This window comes from Scyliorhinus canicula, chromosome 14 (genome assembly GCF_902713615.1).
Source record: "Scyliorhinus canicula chromosome 14, sScyCan1.1, whole genome shotgun sequence".
Taxonomy (NCBI): domain Eukaryota; kingdom Metazoa; phylum Chordata; class Chondrichthyes; order Carcharhiniformes; family Scyliorhinidae; genus Scyliorhinus; species Scyliorhinus canicula.
The window spans coordinates 91,805,942-91,820,146 of record NC_052159.1 but is presented as its reverse complement, the minus strand read 5'-3'; the positions used below and the strand labels follow the sequence as shown (position 1 = coordinate 91,820,146).

Genomic DNA, 14,205 nt, shown 5'->3' with positions numbered 1-14,205 from the left:
TCGTCATCGTGACGTGCGCCGCACGCTGTTGCAATGCCATTGGCCCACCCGCGATGCTCCGCCCTCGATGGCCTGAGTTCCCAATGACGCGAGCCACGTGTGGCCCCAGCGGTTGGGAACCCGGCGTGCCGGCTGCGGATTGTGCCCCGCGCCGCCACACTCGACCGGCATCCGGCCCGCTTGCCGGGGGGCTTCTGCCAAGGCTGGGGGGACTGGTGGGGTGTTGGCCAGATGATGGGCTGCGGGGTCGCAGTTGGTGAGTTAGGGTTAGCGCACGGCCGGCGCTATATTTTACGCGCAACTGGTGCAGGTCGTCATCCCTGCTCATGTGCAGCCCGGGACCCAGACATTCTCCTGCCATTTTCTGTGTCACCCGTGCCTGTGCTAGCCCCTCACCGGTACTGGAATTGGTGAGGGGTTTGCGCCGATTGTCCTGTGGTGAAACTCTCGTGGATTCTCATTTCCCGCCAGCACTTGGCCTCAGGAACGGAGTATCCAGTCCCTCATTCTTTCCCTGGGAAAAATGGTCAAAATTCCCTGAAGCATCTGCTCTAAGCAGTTAAATGTTCTGCAGTTAATTGCTTTAGGTTTTTCTTCATTGTTCCCTGAACCATTTAAATTTCTTGAAGTTTTCTTTTGGTCCTGTATATTGGTTTCTGTATTGAGGAGAGCATGGAATTTAAATGGTTGTGGGGCAGGGTGAGTGGGGCAGTAAATGGCAAACATTCCAAGCAACACTAGTTTTCTGTTACTGTGCTTTGCAAGTCTCTCCTGCATCACACTAACCACCAGCCTGTCTGAAGTGGGTGGAAAGAGGCAGCTGGTCCTATCCAGGCAGATTGAAATTGCAAAGCTCCCTGGACATCCACCTCTTTTCCAGCTTCTTATTTTAATTAGCGGGCCTACTGGCCAGTAGGCCATTTAATTAGCTTTGGGGTCTTGTGAATATCACATGACCCCGATTAGCATCTATTAGTAAAGTTCTATAAAGCTACCCAATTGGCACTATTTACAATGATCACATTCCAGCAATTTTTTTTATTATAATTTGTTTTTCCAAGTTCTGATAGACAAGCATCCCTTCATGTGTTACACAAAATCAAATTATTTCAACCGTATATTGAAAGACAAAAATCACAAAGGCATATAATTCCAGTGGGATACTCAGGTGCGTGTGGGATTATATTTCTTCCTTTTGGAAGATTTCCAGCTCCTACAAAAATATCTTAAATTAAAAATGGCCTGATTGATCATGGAGGAATGAAAAGAATTGCAGTTACTTCAATCATTGCGTTCCCTGCCCGACGTCTATCACTTTCAGTCATGACTTGCATTGTATTGGTCTCTTTGTATTTTCTATTGCATCAATAGAGTTGTGATCTCTGAAGATCGTGGCTTGGAATGTTTTAGGAAAATGGAAGAATGTCCTTGTGAATTACTGTTTTTTAATTTATTTTCATGTCATGCGTGGCTTGCAAGCCTCTCTTTAATCTATTCAGCATAGATAAAGGTTCTTTTTGTCCTGACTTAGTTGCCGAAAGCAGATGTGATCCAAATCTTTAAACTGGTGCAAAGCAATGTCGAAGTAAACAGCTTATTTAACAGCCTGTGAGCCGAGCAGTAGTGTGCTCGGTTAGAAATTTATCAAGCCTCAGGTGAATCAGAGAGTGGAAGAACTTTTTCCTTGAAAATAATAGATATACATTTGCACCTCTTCTGGAAGTACACGTGTGTCAATATTGGATGAGGCAGGGTGAGACTCGGCTGCAATATTGCCTGTGATTGAATATCCTGCTCACAAATACAGTGTTCAAGATGTTGTTTGTATTAGGACATAGTATGAATCCATTTCTATTCGTCATCATTGGTTGAGCTTGTTTAAAGTGAAGTCTGTTAAGAACATAAGAACTAGGAGCAGGAGTAGGCCATCTGGCCCCTCGAGCCTGCTCCGCCATTCAATTAGATCATGGCTGATCTTTTGTGGACTCAGCTCCACTTTCCGGCCCGAACACCAAGACTCCTGTGCATGAAATTTGGATTTGTAGCACTGCCACAAACAGTGCTATGGGAGCTGGAGGCCCTCTGAGTGAAATTTGCTGCATCTCGAGCCACTTCAGGCACAGCTCACGTGGCACCCCTTAATTGGAAGGGTATCGTGCGATCATTCCCTGTACATGCCAGCAGCCTCTGCTGGTTGATTTGACACTCTCTGTTTGTGAATTTGGAGCACATCGATCCATTCTGTGTATTTGTTTGTCAATTAACAAAAAACATGCATTTCCTGCAAGAAGGGCTCAGCACGAGTGTTATTTAGGAGACCCAACTTGTAGGTGAGGTACTTAGAATTACTCTGCTATTGCAAAGTTTCTGGCAGCACTGTGTATCCTTCTCAGAGGTTTGTGCGTTCCTTGATTATCACTGAATTGTTAAGGAGCAGAAGGAAGCCCTTTGGCCTATTGTTTCTGCACCAGCTCTCCAAATGAGCTTCATAACTTCGTCCCACATCCTTGTCTTTTCCCAATACCCCGGCACATTGTTTCTATTCAAGTAACCATGTGAAGCCTTCTTGAATACATCGATTGAAACTTCCACCACACTTCCAGGCATTCCAGATCTGAACCATTTGTTGTGTGGAAAGGTTTTTTCTCACATCATGTTTGCTTCTGGTTCAAATCGCTTTAAATCTGTGCTGTCTATTTTCTAATCCATTTACAAGCAGGAACAATTTCTCCCTATCTGCTCTATCTCGCTATCTGTCCAGTCCCCTCATGGTTTTGAATACCTCTATCAAATCTCTGCTTTGCCTTCTCTCTGAGGAGAACAATCCAATAGACTCCAATCTATCTTCACACCTGAAGTATCTCATCCCTGGAACCATTCTTGTGAAACTCTTCTGCGCTGCTTCCAACGCATTCACATCCCTTCTGTAATGTGGCACCCAGCACATGCACAATGCTCCAGCTGAGGACTAACAAGTGTCCTGTATAAGTTCAACATAACCTCCTTGCTCTTGTACTCCATGCCCTTATTAATAAAGGCCAGAATACTTTATACTTTATTAACTGCTCTCCACCTGTCATGTCACCTTCAATGATGTATGCACATATACATCCAGGTCCTTAAGATTTAATCCCTTATTTTACATTGTCTCTCCATGTTCTTCCTACCAAAATGCATCACCTCACACTTCATCTGCCACCTATCTGCCCATTCCACCAACTTGTCTGTGTTCTTTTGATGTTCTACATTGTTCTCTTCACTGTTTACAATAATTCTATCCTGAATAATTGTTTCTAGAAACTTGCCCATTACTGATGTTAAACTGACTAGTCTGTAATTGCTGGGGCTAGCGCCTCAAACTATTTTAAACAAAGGCATAACATTTGCAATTCTCCAGTTCTCCGACACTTCCCCCGGGTTATTGAAGACTGGAAGAATCAGGCCGGCTTCCATTCTCACTTTGTTCGATATTCTTGGATGCATCTCATCCGGTCCCGGTACATTGTCAACTTTCAGTACTGACAGCCTACTCAACACTTTCTGCTTATCAATTTTGAATCCTTCTAGGTTCAGGATTTCCTGGGCAATCAGCATGTCCTGGATAGCATCTACCTCTTTCATAAAGCTTGAGTCAAAGTATTCATTTAATATCTCAGCCATGCCCGCTGCCTCCACGTGTAAATTCCTGTTTCGGTCCCTAATCGGCTCTACTCCTCCTGTTACCACCTTTACACTATTTATTTGCCCAAAGAAGACTTTGGGATTCCCCTTTATATAGAATTCCAGTCTTTTCTCATAGTCCCACTTCGCTTCTGTAATCTGCTTTTTCATCTCCCATTTGAACCTTCTGTATTCCTCTTTTTCTCTCAATTGTATTTTCTACCTATCGGTCATAAACACATTTTTTCTTCCTTATCTTAATTTTTATCTCCTTTTTCATCCAGAGAGCTCTTTTTAAGGGAATATACCTTGATTGTGTGCAGACTATTTCTGTTTTGAATGTAGTTCATTGTTCAGCTATAGTTTTTTCCTGAAACCTTTTGTACCAGCCTAACCAACCCAGCTTTGTTCTTGCTGCATTGAAGTAGACTCCTTCACAGTTAATTATTTTTACTCTGAATTGCATATTTTCCTTTTCTATCATCATCCTAAACCTCCAGTACAATGGTGATTGTATTCTAAATGTTCTCCCATTGATACTTGATCCACTTGGCCCTCCTCAATTCCAGGAACCATGTCCTGCAGTGTATCCTTTCATATTGGACTGGATACATACTACTGTAGAAAGTTTTCCTGAACACAATCAAGGGTGTTTTGCCCCTCTCTGCCCTTTACACTACCACTGTTCCTGCCCCTAGATTTGTGTAATGAAAGTCCTCCATTATAACTTCACCATAATGTTTGCATTTTTCTAATTTCCCTGCAGATTTGATCTTCAACAGTCATCTCACAAGTTGGTGGTCTATAGGCTACACCGAGCAATGTAATGACACCATTTTTGATCCTTAATTCTAGCCGTACTGCGGGAGGACACCTTGGCGGGCTTATACAATGAGGCAATCTGGGTAGAGCTAAGGAACAGGAAGGGGGCAATCACAAGGTTGGGCATTTATTGCAGGCCCCCCAACTGCCAGAGAGAGATAGAGGAGCAGATCGGTTGAGAGATTTTGGAAAGGTGCAAAAGTAGCACGGTTGTTTAACTTCCCCTGTATTGACTGGGACTCACTTAGTGCTAGGGGTTTGGATGGGGCAGAGTTTGTAAGGTGTATCTCGTAAGCCTTCTTAATGCAATATGTAGATAGTCCAATGAGAGAAGGAGCAGTATTGGATCTGGTATTGGGGAATGAGCCTGGACAGGTGGTTGAGGTTTCAGTAGGGGGACATTTTGGGAGTAATGACCACAATTCCGTAAGTTTTAGGATACTTTTGGACAGGGATGAGGGTAACCCTCGTGTCAAGGTGCTAAACTGGGGAAAGGCAAATTACGATAACATTAGACAGGAGTTGAATAATTTGGGTTGGGTGTGGCTGTTGGATAGTAAATCAACATCGGACATGTGGGAGTCTTTCAAGTGACAATTGATTAGGATTCAGGAAAGTCATGTTCCTGAGAGAATGAAGGATAAGTATGTGAAGTTTAGGGGCCTTGGATAACGAGGGAGATTGTGAATCTCGACAAAATGAAAAAGGAGTCTTTTGTCTGGCCCCAAAGGGTGGGAACAGTCAAAACCCTTGAGGAATATAAAGAAAGTAGGAAGGTACTGTAGCGGGAAATTAGGAGTGCGAGGAGGGGGTCATGAAAAGTCCTTGGCAAGTAGGATTAAGGTGAATCCCAAAGCTTTTTATTAATATGTAAAAAGCAAGAGGGTGGCCAGGGAAAGGATTGTACCACTTGTGTTGAGCCCTTACTTCTGCAAGTTCCATTTTGCTCACTGACCCGATATTGCTAATACATCAGCGCTGCATAGTTGACTGTTCATGCCTCACTAATTACCCAAGATTCTATTAAAGCCAGGTGCAACCTTGAAAATGGTCTTTTGGAAAATGGTCTTGGAAATTGGTAACTTGTTGAAACAATAGTTTTTGTTTCATTTCTAAATCAAAGATTGTTTAAGTTTACTCATTCTGTCTTGTAACTTTGTTTTGGGGAGGGTTCTTAACCTCTTATATTTCAGCAAGGAATAATGAGAACTACAAATCAAAATCAGATGACAAACAGCTACCAATAATTTCAGGAGTAGTGAAAGAAAAAAACCCAACATTATTTTGCTTCACATCCTATTTCTTTCATGAACAGAGGGAATATTGCCAAAAGTTATGTTTATAACATTAAAAACATTACAAAATACATAATTCAATATACTTCAATATTGACCTGTCTCTTGTTTATTTGAAGAGTTGTCTGGACACTTGTCGCCAATGATCGTAAATGAAATGCACAGCCTGATGGGGTAAAAGAAAGAGTTTTCAAAACCAAAATGGATAAATACTGGAAGGTGGAAATTTGGAGAGCTATGGGAAAGAACAGTAGAATGGGCTTTCAAGGACTAACTTAGGCATATCGGGTCAAATAGTCTCCTCCAGTGGTGTATGATTCTGTGATCCATCTGCCATTGTTCTTCCCATTCATATTCTCACCCAATCGATTCTGTAATTTGAAAATCGCTTATTGTCACGAGTAGGCTTCAATGAAGTTAGTGTGAAAAGCCCCTAGTCGCCACATTCCGGTGCCTGTTCGGGGAGGCTAGTACGGGAATCGAACCGTGCTGCTGGCCTGCTTGGTCTGCTTTAAAAACCAGCGATTTAGCTTAGTGAGCTAAACCAGCCCCTGTATGAGCGATGCTTTATTAGTCCTAAATTTAGAAAATGTGTCTATGCAGAATGTGTGTGTGTCTGCAATAGATTCTGATGCTTATTTTGAAGACATGCCCAGTGTGAATATAAACTGAATTTGTAGTTTAGTTGCAGAAGTTTCAGCAACATGTACTATAGCTGTCAGAAGGCTCAGATTTCAGCACCTGCCTGTACATGATTCTTCTGCTAATAGTTTAAACTGTGACTATTTGAAGTGCATTTCATGTTTTACGAATAAAGACAGTCAGATTTTAAATTAAATTTTGGTTTCTTCGGAATGCATGTGCTGTGATAAATTCCAACAAAGTAATATGTTGTAATTTTATGTAGGGACAGTATTTTCCGTCAATGGGTATTATCCAAGGTGGGTTTATTTATGTGAATTCTGTTGATTTTACACTTCTTTTGATTTCACTTCCTTTTTCCTTATTTAGGCTCTCCATTCTGCTCACCATACTCTTGCTTCCACAAGTATCTCTCCATAGGAACTGCTGATGGCTGAACAGCCTACTCGCTGATATCCTCTAATTTTTCCTCCCTGTAGAGAAGGCCTTGGCCTCTCTCCAATAGTGTGGTTAAGATTGAAATTCACCTGAAATGGCCAGAAATTATTAATGTGCTGGTACCACACTGTCATCCACATAGCACGCTTTTATATTTGACAAGTGAAAACTGACTTATTATTTTTAGCACATCTTGGTGCCTTATTAAATAAAAATGATACAATTTATTTGCTATTAATCAGCAGAATATTGTGCTTATTATCTGTGGGGGACTTTGAGCTTGATCTTCAGGAGATTTGTTTTTCTAGTTTTAATAAGTTAAAGCTGCACATCACTGCAGGAGATAACAAACTTTTGACTTGTTTATAAATTCTCTGCCTCTGAAAATCAATTCACATTGGACTGCTCTAAGTCAAAGCCTTAGAATTATAATTGATGATTAAAAAGCATTGGGTTGTTTTTGATTATTTATTTTATCAGTAAACCTGTACAGTTTTGTACTTAACGGAAAGACTTGTGTGACTCGGACAACTTCAACTTCTATCGTGTTTGATAGATGTTAAATTGATGTTTAAGGGAGATATGCGTGGAAAGTTTTTTAGGCAGAGGGTGGTGGGTGCCTGGAACGCTTTGCCAGCGGAGGTGGTAGAGGCGGGCACGATAGCATCATTTAAGATGCATCTAGACAGATATATGAATGGATGGGGAACAGAGGGAAGTAGATCCTTGGAAAATAGGCGACAGGTTTAGATAAAGGATCTGGATCGGCGCAGGCTGGGATGGCCGAAGGGCCTGTTCCTGTGCTGTAATTTTCTTTGTTCTTTGTATCTACACTTTTTTTGCCCTGTCCAATATTCCATGTATGAGTTTATATGAACATATGAATTAAGAGCAGGTGTTAGCCTTCGGCCCATCAAACCAGCTCCATTTGATAAAATCATAGATGATTTGATGATGGCCTCAACTCGGTTTTCCTTGTCTACCCCCTATACCCATAGAGTTTTGATTGACAAGACCCTGCCCCGACTGCTCTCTTGGGGAAAAATTGCATGGATTATTGACCCTCTGAGAGAAAAATATATTCTCCTCATCTCTGTTTTAAATGAAAAACCCCTTATTTTTTAAACTTATCGTACAGTTCTAGTCTCTCCCATAAGGGAAACATTTTCTCAACATCCACCCTGTCAGGTCCCCTCAGGATCCTACATGTTTCAATAAGATCACCAGTCATTCTTCTAAATCCTAATGGATACAGATCCAACCTTTCCTCATTAGATAATCCTGTCATTCCAGGAATCTGTCAAGTGAACCTTCTCTGAACTGCATCCAATGCATGTATATTCTTTCTTAAATAAGAAGACCAAAACTATACATCTTACTCTAGATGTGGTCTCACTAATGCCCTGTACAGTTGGAGCAAACATTGCTTCTTTTTATCTCGATCCCCTTGCAATAACTTAAAACATTCCATTTGCCTTCCTAATCACTTGCTGTGCCTGCATGACAATTTATAAGCTTTACGCACGTGAAGTAGAGACAGCCTGAATGAGAAAGTCCGAGTGAGGATTGAAACTTGGTAATTTGGGGCAGTGTGGTCATTTGGTACAGAGTGGGAGGAGGTGCTTTTTCCCTTTTGCTTTGTTTTCTTTCTTCTGGCTTTTTAACTGGTAATCTGCAGGGAGAGATCCAGAGAGCATCTTGGGAAGGTAAGTGATATAAAGACCTTTTAAAATTGTAGGGAGGGGGGGGACTGAAGTGGCATCACAGTAAACCTGTGACTTGATTGGCTGATGGGGAATCTGTTAAATTTGAAAATAAATAACATTGAAAAAACAAATTAAAACTACTTAACTAGGTAGAGGAGTAACTAAACCTGAGAGCAGATATTCGTATTTAGTATTTAATTTTACAGGAATAAAACCTAGCGCCAGGGACATATAGTTAATTGTAACTTAATCTAATAATTTAAGCATTTATTATGAATTAATTAACTAATGCATAAATGCCACTCAGAGGGGTGCAGTGCTCGAACTGAGATGTGGGAGATCTGTGACACTTCCAGCATTCTGGTCGACGACGTCTGCAAGAAGTGTAACCAATGTCAGCTCCTCCGAGACCGCGTGGTTCGTTTAGAGCAGCAGTTGGATGCACTTAGGAGCGTGCAGGTGACGGAAAGCATCACAGAAAAAGTTATAGAGATGTGGTCACACCCAAGGTGCAGGCAGACAGATGGGTGACCGCTAGAAAGGGCAGGCAGTCAGTACAGGATCCCCTGTAGCTGTCCCCCTCTCTAGCTGGTATGCTGTTTTGGATACTGGTGGGGGGATAACATATCAAGGGAAAATAACAGCAGCCAGAAGAGTGGCGCGGCATCTGGCTCTCTTGCTCAGCAGGGGAAAGAGAAGTGCAGGAGAGCGATAGTTATAGGGGACTCTATAGTAAGGAGCACAGTTTAGGTGCTTCTGTGCACGTCAGGGAGACTCCAGGATGGTATGTTGCCTCCTTGGTGCCAGGATCAAGGATGTCTCTGAACGAACACAGGACACCCTGAAGGTACTAACGAAATAGGGAGGAAGAGTGATGAGGTCCTGCAGAAGGAGTTCAGGGAGTTGGGCAGTAAACTAAAGAGCAGCACCTCTAGGGTTGTAATCTCAGGATTACTCCCTGTGCCTCGTGCCAGTGAGGCTAGAAATAGGAGCGTGCAGCTAAACACGTTGCTAAACTGGTTGTGTAGGAGGGAGGGTTTCAGATTTCAGGACCATTGGGATCGCTTCTGGGGCAGGTGTCAGGAGATCAGATCAGTCCATAAGAGGGTCATTTAGGAGTCTGGTAACAGCAGGGAAGAAGCTGTTTTTAAACCTGTTAGTGCATGTTCTCAAATTTTGTACCTCCTGCCCGATGGAAGAGGTTGGAAGAGAGAATAACCCAGGTGGGAGGGCGCTTTGATTGTCCTTTCCCAAGGCAGCGGGAGGTGTAGACCGAGTCAATGGATGGGAGGCGGGTTTGCGTGATGGACTGGGCTATGTTCACAACTCTCTGTAGTTTCTTATAGTCTTTGGCTGAGCAGTTGCCATACCAGGCTTTAATGCAGCGAGATAGGATGCTTTCGAAGTTGTGTCTGTAAAAGTTGGTAAGAATCAATGTGGATATGCCGAATTTCCTTAGTTTCCTGAGAAAGTATAGGTGCCGTTGTGCTTTCTTGGTCATAGCGTCGACGTGGATGGACCAGGACAAAGTTTTGGTGATATGCACACCTAGGAATTTGAAGCTGTCAACCATCTCCACCTCGGCACCATTGATACAGACAGGGGTGTGTACAATACTTTGCTTCCTGAAGACCAGCTCTTTAGTTTTGCTGACATTGAGGGAGAAATTGTTGTCGTTACACCACTCCACTAGGCTCTCTATCTCCCTCCTGTGTTCTGAATCGTCATTATTCGAGATCCGACCCACTATGGTCATGTCATCAGCGAAATTGGAGATGGAGTTGGAGCCAAATTTTGCCACGCAGTCGTATGTATATAGGGAGTATAGTAGGGGGCTAAATACACAGCCTTGCAGAGCCTCGGCACTGAGGAGGTGTTGTTGTTTAACCTTACTGATTGTATTCTATGGGTCAGGAAGTCGAGGATCCAGTTGCAGAGGGAGGACCCAAGTCCTAGGTTTTGGAGCTTTGATATGAGCTTGGCTGGGATTATGATGTTGAAGACCGAACTGTAGTCAATGATTAGGAGTCCTTGCTGTTGAGATTCTCCAGGGATGAGTGTAGGGCCAGGGAGATGGCATCTGCTGTGGACCGGTTGTGGTGGTATGCAAATTGCAGTGGATCAAGGCATTCTGGGAATATGGAGTTGATGTGTCTCATGATCAACCTCTCGAAACACTTCATAATGATAGATGTCAAGGCCACTGGACGGTAATCATTGAGGCAGGTTGCCTGGTTCTTCTTTGACACCGGTATGATAGTGGTCTTCCTGAAGCAGATGGGAACCTCGGAACAGAGTAAGGAGAGGTTGAAGATGTCAGTGAACCCATCTGCCAGTTGGTCCGCGCAGGATCTGAGTGCACAACCAGGGACCCAATCAGGACCCATTGCTTTCTTAGGGTTTGCTTTCAAAAAGGCTGATCTGACTTCAGATGCTATTATAGCAGGTATGAGTGTGCCCAAGGCTGCTGGGGTAGTTGACAACAGTTTGATGGTTTCCTATTCAAACCAAGCATAGAATGCATTGAGTTCATCGGGGAGGGGTGCACTGCTGCCGGAGATTTTACTCAGCTTTGCTTTGTAGCCTGTTATGTTGTTTAAGCCTTGCCACAACCGAGGAGAGTCCGTGACATTAGTCTGTGACTCTAGTTTAGTCTGGCATTGTCTCTTGACACCCTTGATCACTTTGCAGAGGTTGTACTTGGATTTCTTGTATAGTTTACGGTCGCCTGTCTTGGACACCTCCGACCTGGCCTTCATTAGGGAGTCAATCTCACGATTAAGCCATGGTTTCCGGTTGGGAATGTACAGGGCTTGGGTTAAACAGAATAACTCCTATGTATTCTGATCTATCGCCTCGGCCAGCATCTCTCTTCCTGCAGTTTAGTCCTTTTAACATTATTTTACTAACTTTTTAAGCGTCTTTCTTTTTAAAGACTAAGTCCAGTTTTGGATCTTAGTAAAACAAATTTATCAACCTAACTTGGCAATGACCCTTGCTGAGTTCAAATGAATAAGGTTGTCACAATAGCAATGGTTGTTGATAATTGCTGGAATAGCAACGCATCTTTCATTGGCTTCAGTTCTCTTTGTACCACAATGTACCTGATTGTTGTCCTGTGAAACCCTTTAGAGCAGGATTCAGCTCAGTAGTACAAACCTTTTAACATAAATTATGCCAAAGTCTGTTAATGTCACTGTTTAGGGAAGACATCAAATTGCATAAATGTTCTTAGGCGCATTAGTTATGTGTATTTTAAAAGTTTTTATGAAGCATAAAATATTTAATTTACTGAGGAACTGACTAAACTATGCCAACTAAACTAGTAAATAACTCGGTACAGTTTTAAAAAATTTAACTTTGGTGATTTCCAATATCTTCAGGTTGAGGACTGGGAACTCTTATAAAAAAAAAAATTAAAAGAAAATTTTTTTTTGGTGATAAACCCAGTTTATATGCGTTATGATAAAACTACACCAGGTTATCACACTTAAATACATAAAGGAATACCTTTCAATTGAAAGAAAAACATTAATTACAATTTCATCTGCTCTTTGATTTTGCTGACTCATGAAAGATTTTGGGTGGGATTTTCCGACCCCTCCGCCAGGTCGGAGAATCCCCGGTGGGCGGCGCGAATCCCGCCCCCGCCATTCTGGCGCCGGCTGCCGTATTCTACGGCGCTGGTTTTCGGGTGGGGGCGGGCTTTACGCCTCGCCGGTCGGGGGCCATTGGCAGCACCCCCCCCCCCCCCGGCAATTCTCCGGCCCCGATGGGCCGAGCGGTCGTTGTTTCCTGGCCAGTCCCGGCGGCGTGAAATGGACAAGTGCTTCAAGTACTTCAGCTGAAACCATACCAATTCAAATCGATAAATTAGCTGAGACGATGGCTCTCGAATTTGACAAATAATTTGGTAAACCTTTTAAACGACATGAGAGGGAAATAATGGAAAACCTCAAAAAAATTTGTTGATGATGCCCGAGCATTTATAAAAGAAGCTATGGAGAAAGCATTGACGACAGTACGGCAACATGGCATGAGTTTGAGGGCGATGGAAGAAGGACTGTCACAGCACAGTAACCATATAGTCTTATACTTGATTGAGCCCACCCGTCAAAACCATAGCACAATGAACCACCGTGTGCTGTGATAATATGTTTTCATAGCTTTCATTAAAGAGTGAGTCCTAAAATTGAGAGGTGTGATGGGAAGGTACCAATATTTCTATTTAATCAAGATGTCTCTGCAAAATTGGCAATAAGAACCACCTTCAACAAAATTAAATTGGTTCTTTATCGTAGCCTAGTGCGGTTTGGTATTGAATACCCGGCAAAATTGAGGGTTACATACAATATACAGAATTATTTTTTCAAAACAGCGGAAGAAGCATTTAAAGAAATTGAAGGATTGGATTTATATTAGACTTATTTTGTGGTTGAGATGTGTCTGTGTTAAGATGTTATTACAAATGTTTTAGATTTTTCTTACCATGTTCATTGTTTACTTTTTATTTTTTAGAATGTATTATATTTGAAGTGATTGTTGGTTAATGTGGAGGTTTTTTTTATCTCCCTTCATCTTTTTTTAAGTTTATACTGTTTTTAAGGTTTATAGGGGATATTTATGTGTTATTTATTCAGATAAAATAGGGTCTCACTGGAAGCTACCGTACTAGCTTATTTAAAAAGGCTACTATACTGGAGAGGGGTAGGAGGAAAGGCTGTGGCTTACGGAACCTATACAAGCTGGTTTTGTGACCTTTGGGGTCATTCTGGCCAGAGGATTCCACACTGCCTCATTAAATTTACAAGGTGGTACTGGCTGCCATTCTCAATGTAAAAGCTGTGTCTGCGTGGGTTTCCTCCGGGTGCTCCGGTTTCCTCCCACAAGTCTTGAAAGACGCGCTTGTTTGGTGATTTGGACATTCTGAATTCTCCGTCCATGTACCTGAACAGGTGTCGTAGTGTGGCAACTTGGGGATTTTCATAGTAACTTTGTTGCAATGTTAATGTAGGTCTACTTGTGACACTAATAAAAGATTATGTGAGACGACTATTAAATGTGATATTATCCTCAACAAACGGAAAAGAACAGGAGATTTTTGTGGCATTAAATGCTGAAAAAGCCTTTGATAGGATAGAATGGAGATAATTATTTACAGTATTAGAACAGTTTGGACTAAAACCTAAATTTATAGAGTGGGTTTTGTTAGTATATAAGGCACCTAAGGCTAGCATTCACACAAACAATATGAACTCGAAATATTTTCAGTTACAAAGAGGAACGAGTCAAAGGTGCCCTATTTCCTCTCTTATTTGCATTAACAATTGAACCTTTGGCCATTACTTTGAGATCATCGAGTAGATGGAAAGGGATAAAAAGGGGGAATAGATCATAAACCATCCACCTCTACTGATGATCAGTTATATGTGACAGACCCTATCCCCACAATAGATGATATCATGACACTACTGAAACAATTTGGGACTTTCTCAGGATAGAAAATAAATTGGAGAAAAAAGTGAAAAAAGTCACCCAACCAAAGATAGGAGTGAACTTTGGGGTGTTGCTATTTTGCCTGACATGTTTCCATTTTCGATACTTGGGAGTTCAGATAGCCCCTGATTGGGATCAACTTCAAA

At 42.2% G+C, this 14,205-nt stretch overlaps 1 protein-coding gene across 5 annotated transcripts in view; it reads left to right on the top strand.

Annotated features, from left to right (window-relative positions):
- LOC119977591 (proton-coupled amino acid transporter 4-like) overlaps positions 1-14,205 on the top strand; it is a 551,265-nt gene that overhangs the window by 184,611 nt on the left and 352,449 nt on the right. Inside the window, exon 12 of one of the 5 annotated variants that reach the window (XM_038818707.1) lies at positions 6,789-6,871. The exons of the other annotated variants lie outside the window; for them this stretch is intronic. Coding sequence (XP_038674635.1) covers positions 6,789-6,856 — 68 coding nt within the window. The 3' untranslated portion in view covers positions 6,857-6,871. Of the gene's footprint in view, positions 1-6,788; positions 6,872-14,205 lie in introns of those variants that run through there. 5 annotated transcript variants of the gene reach the window in all.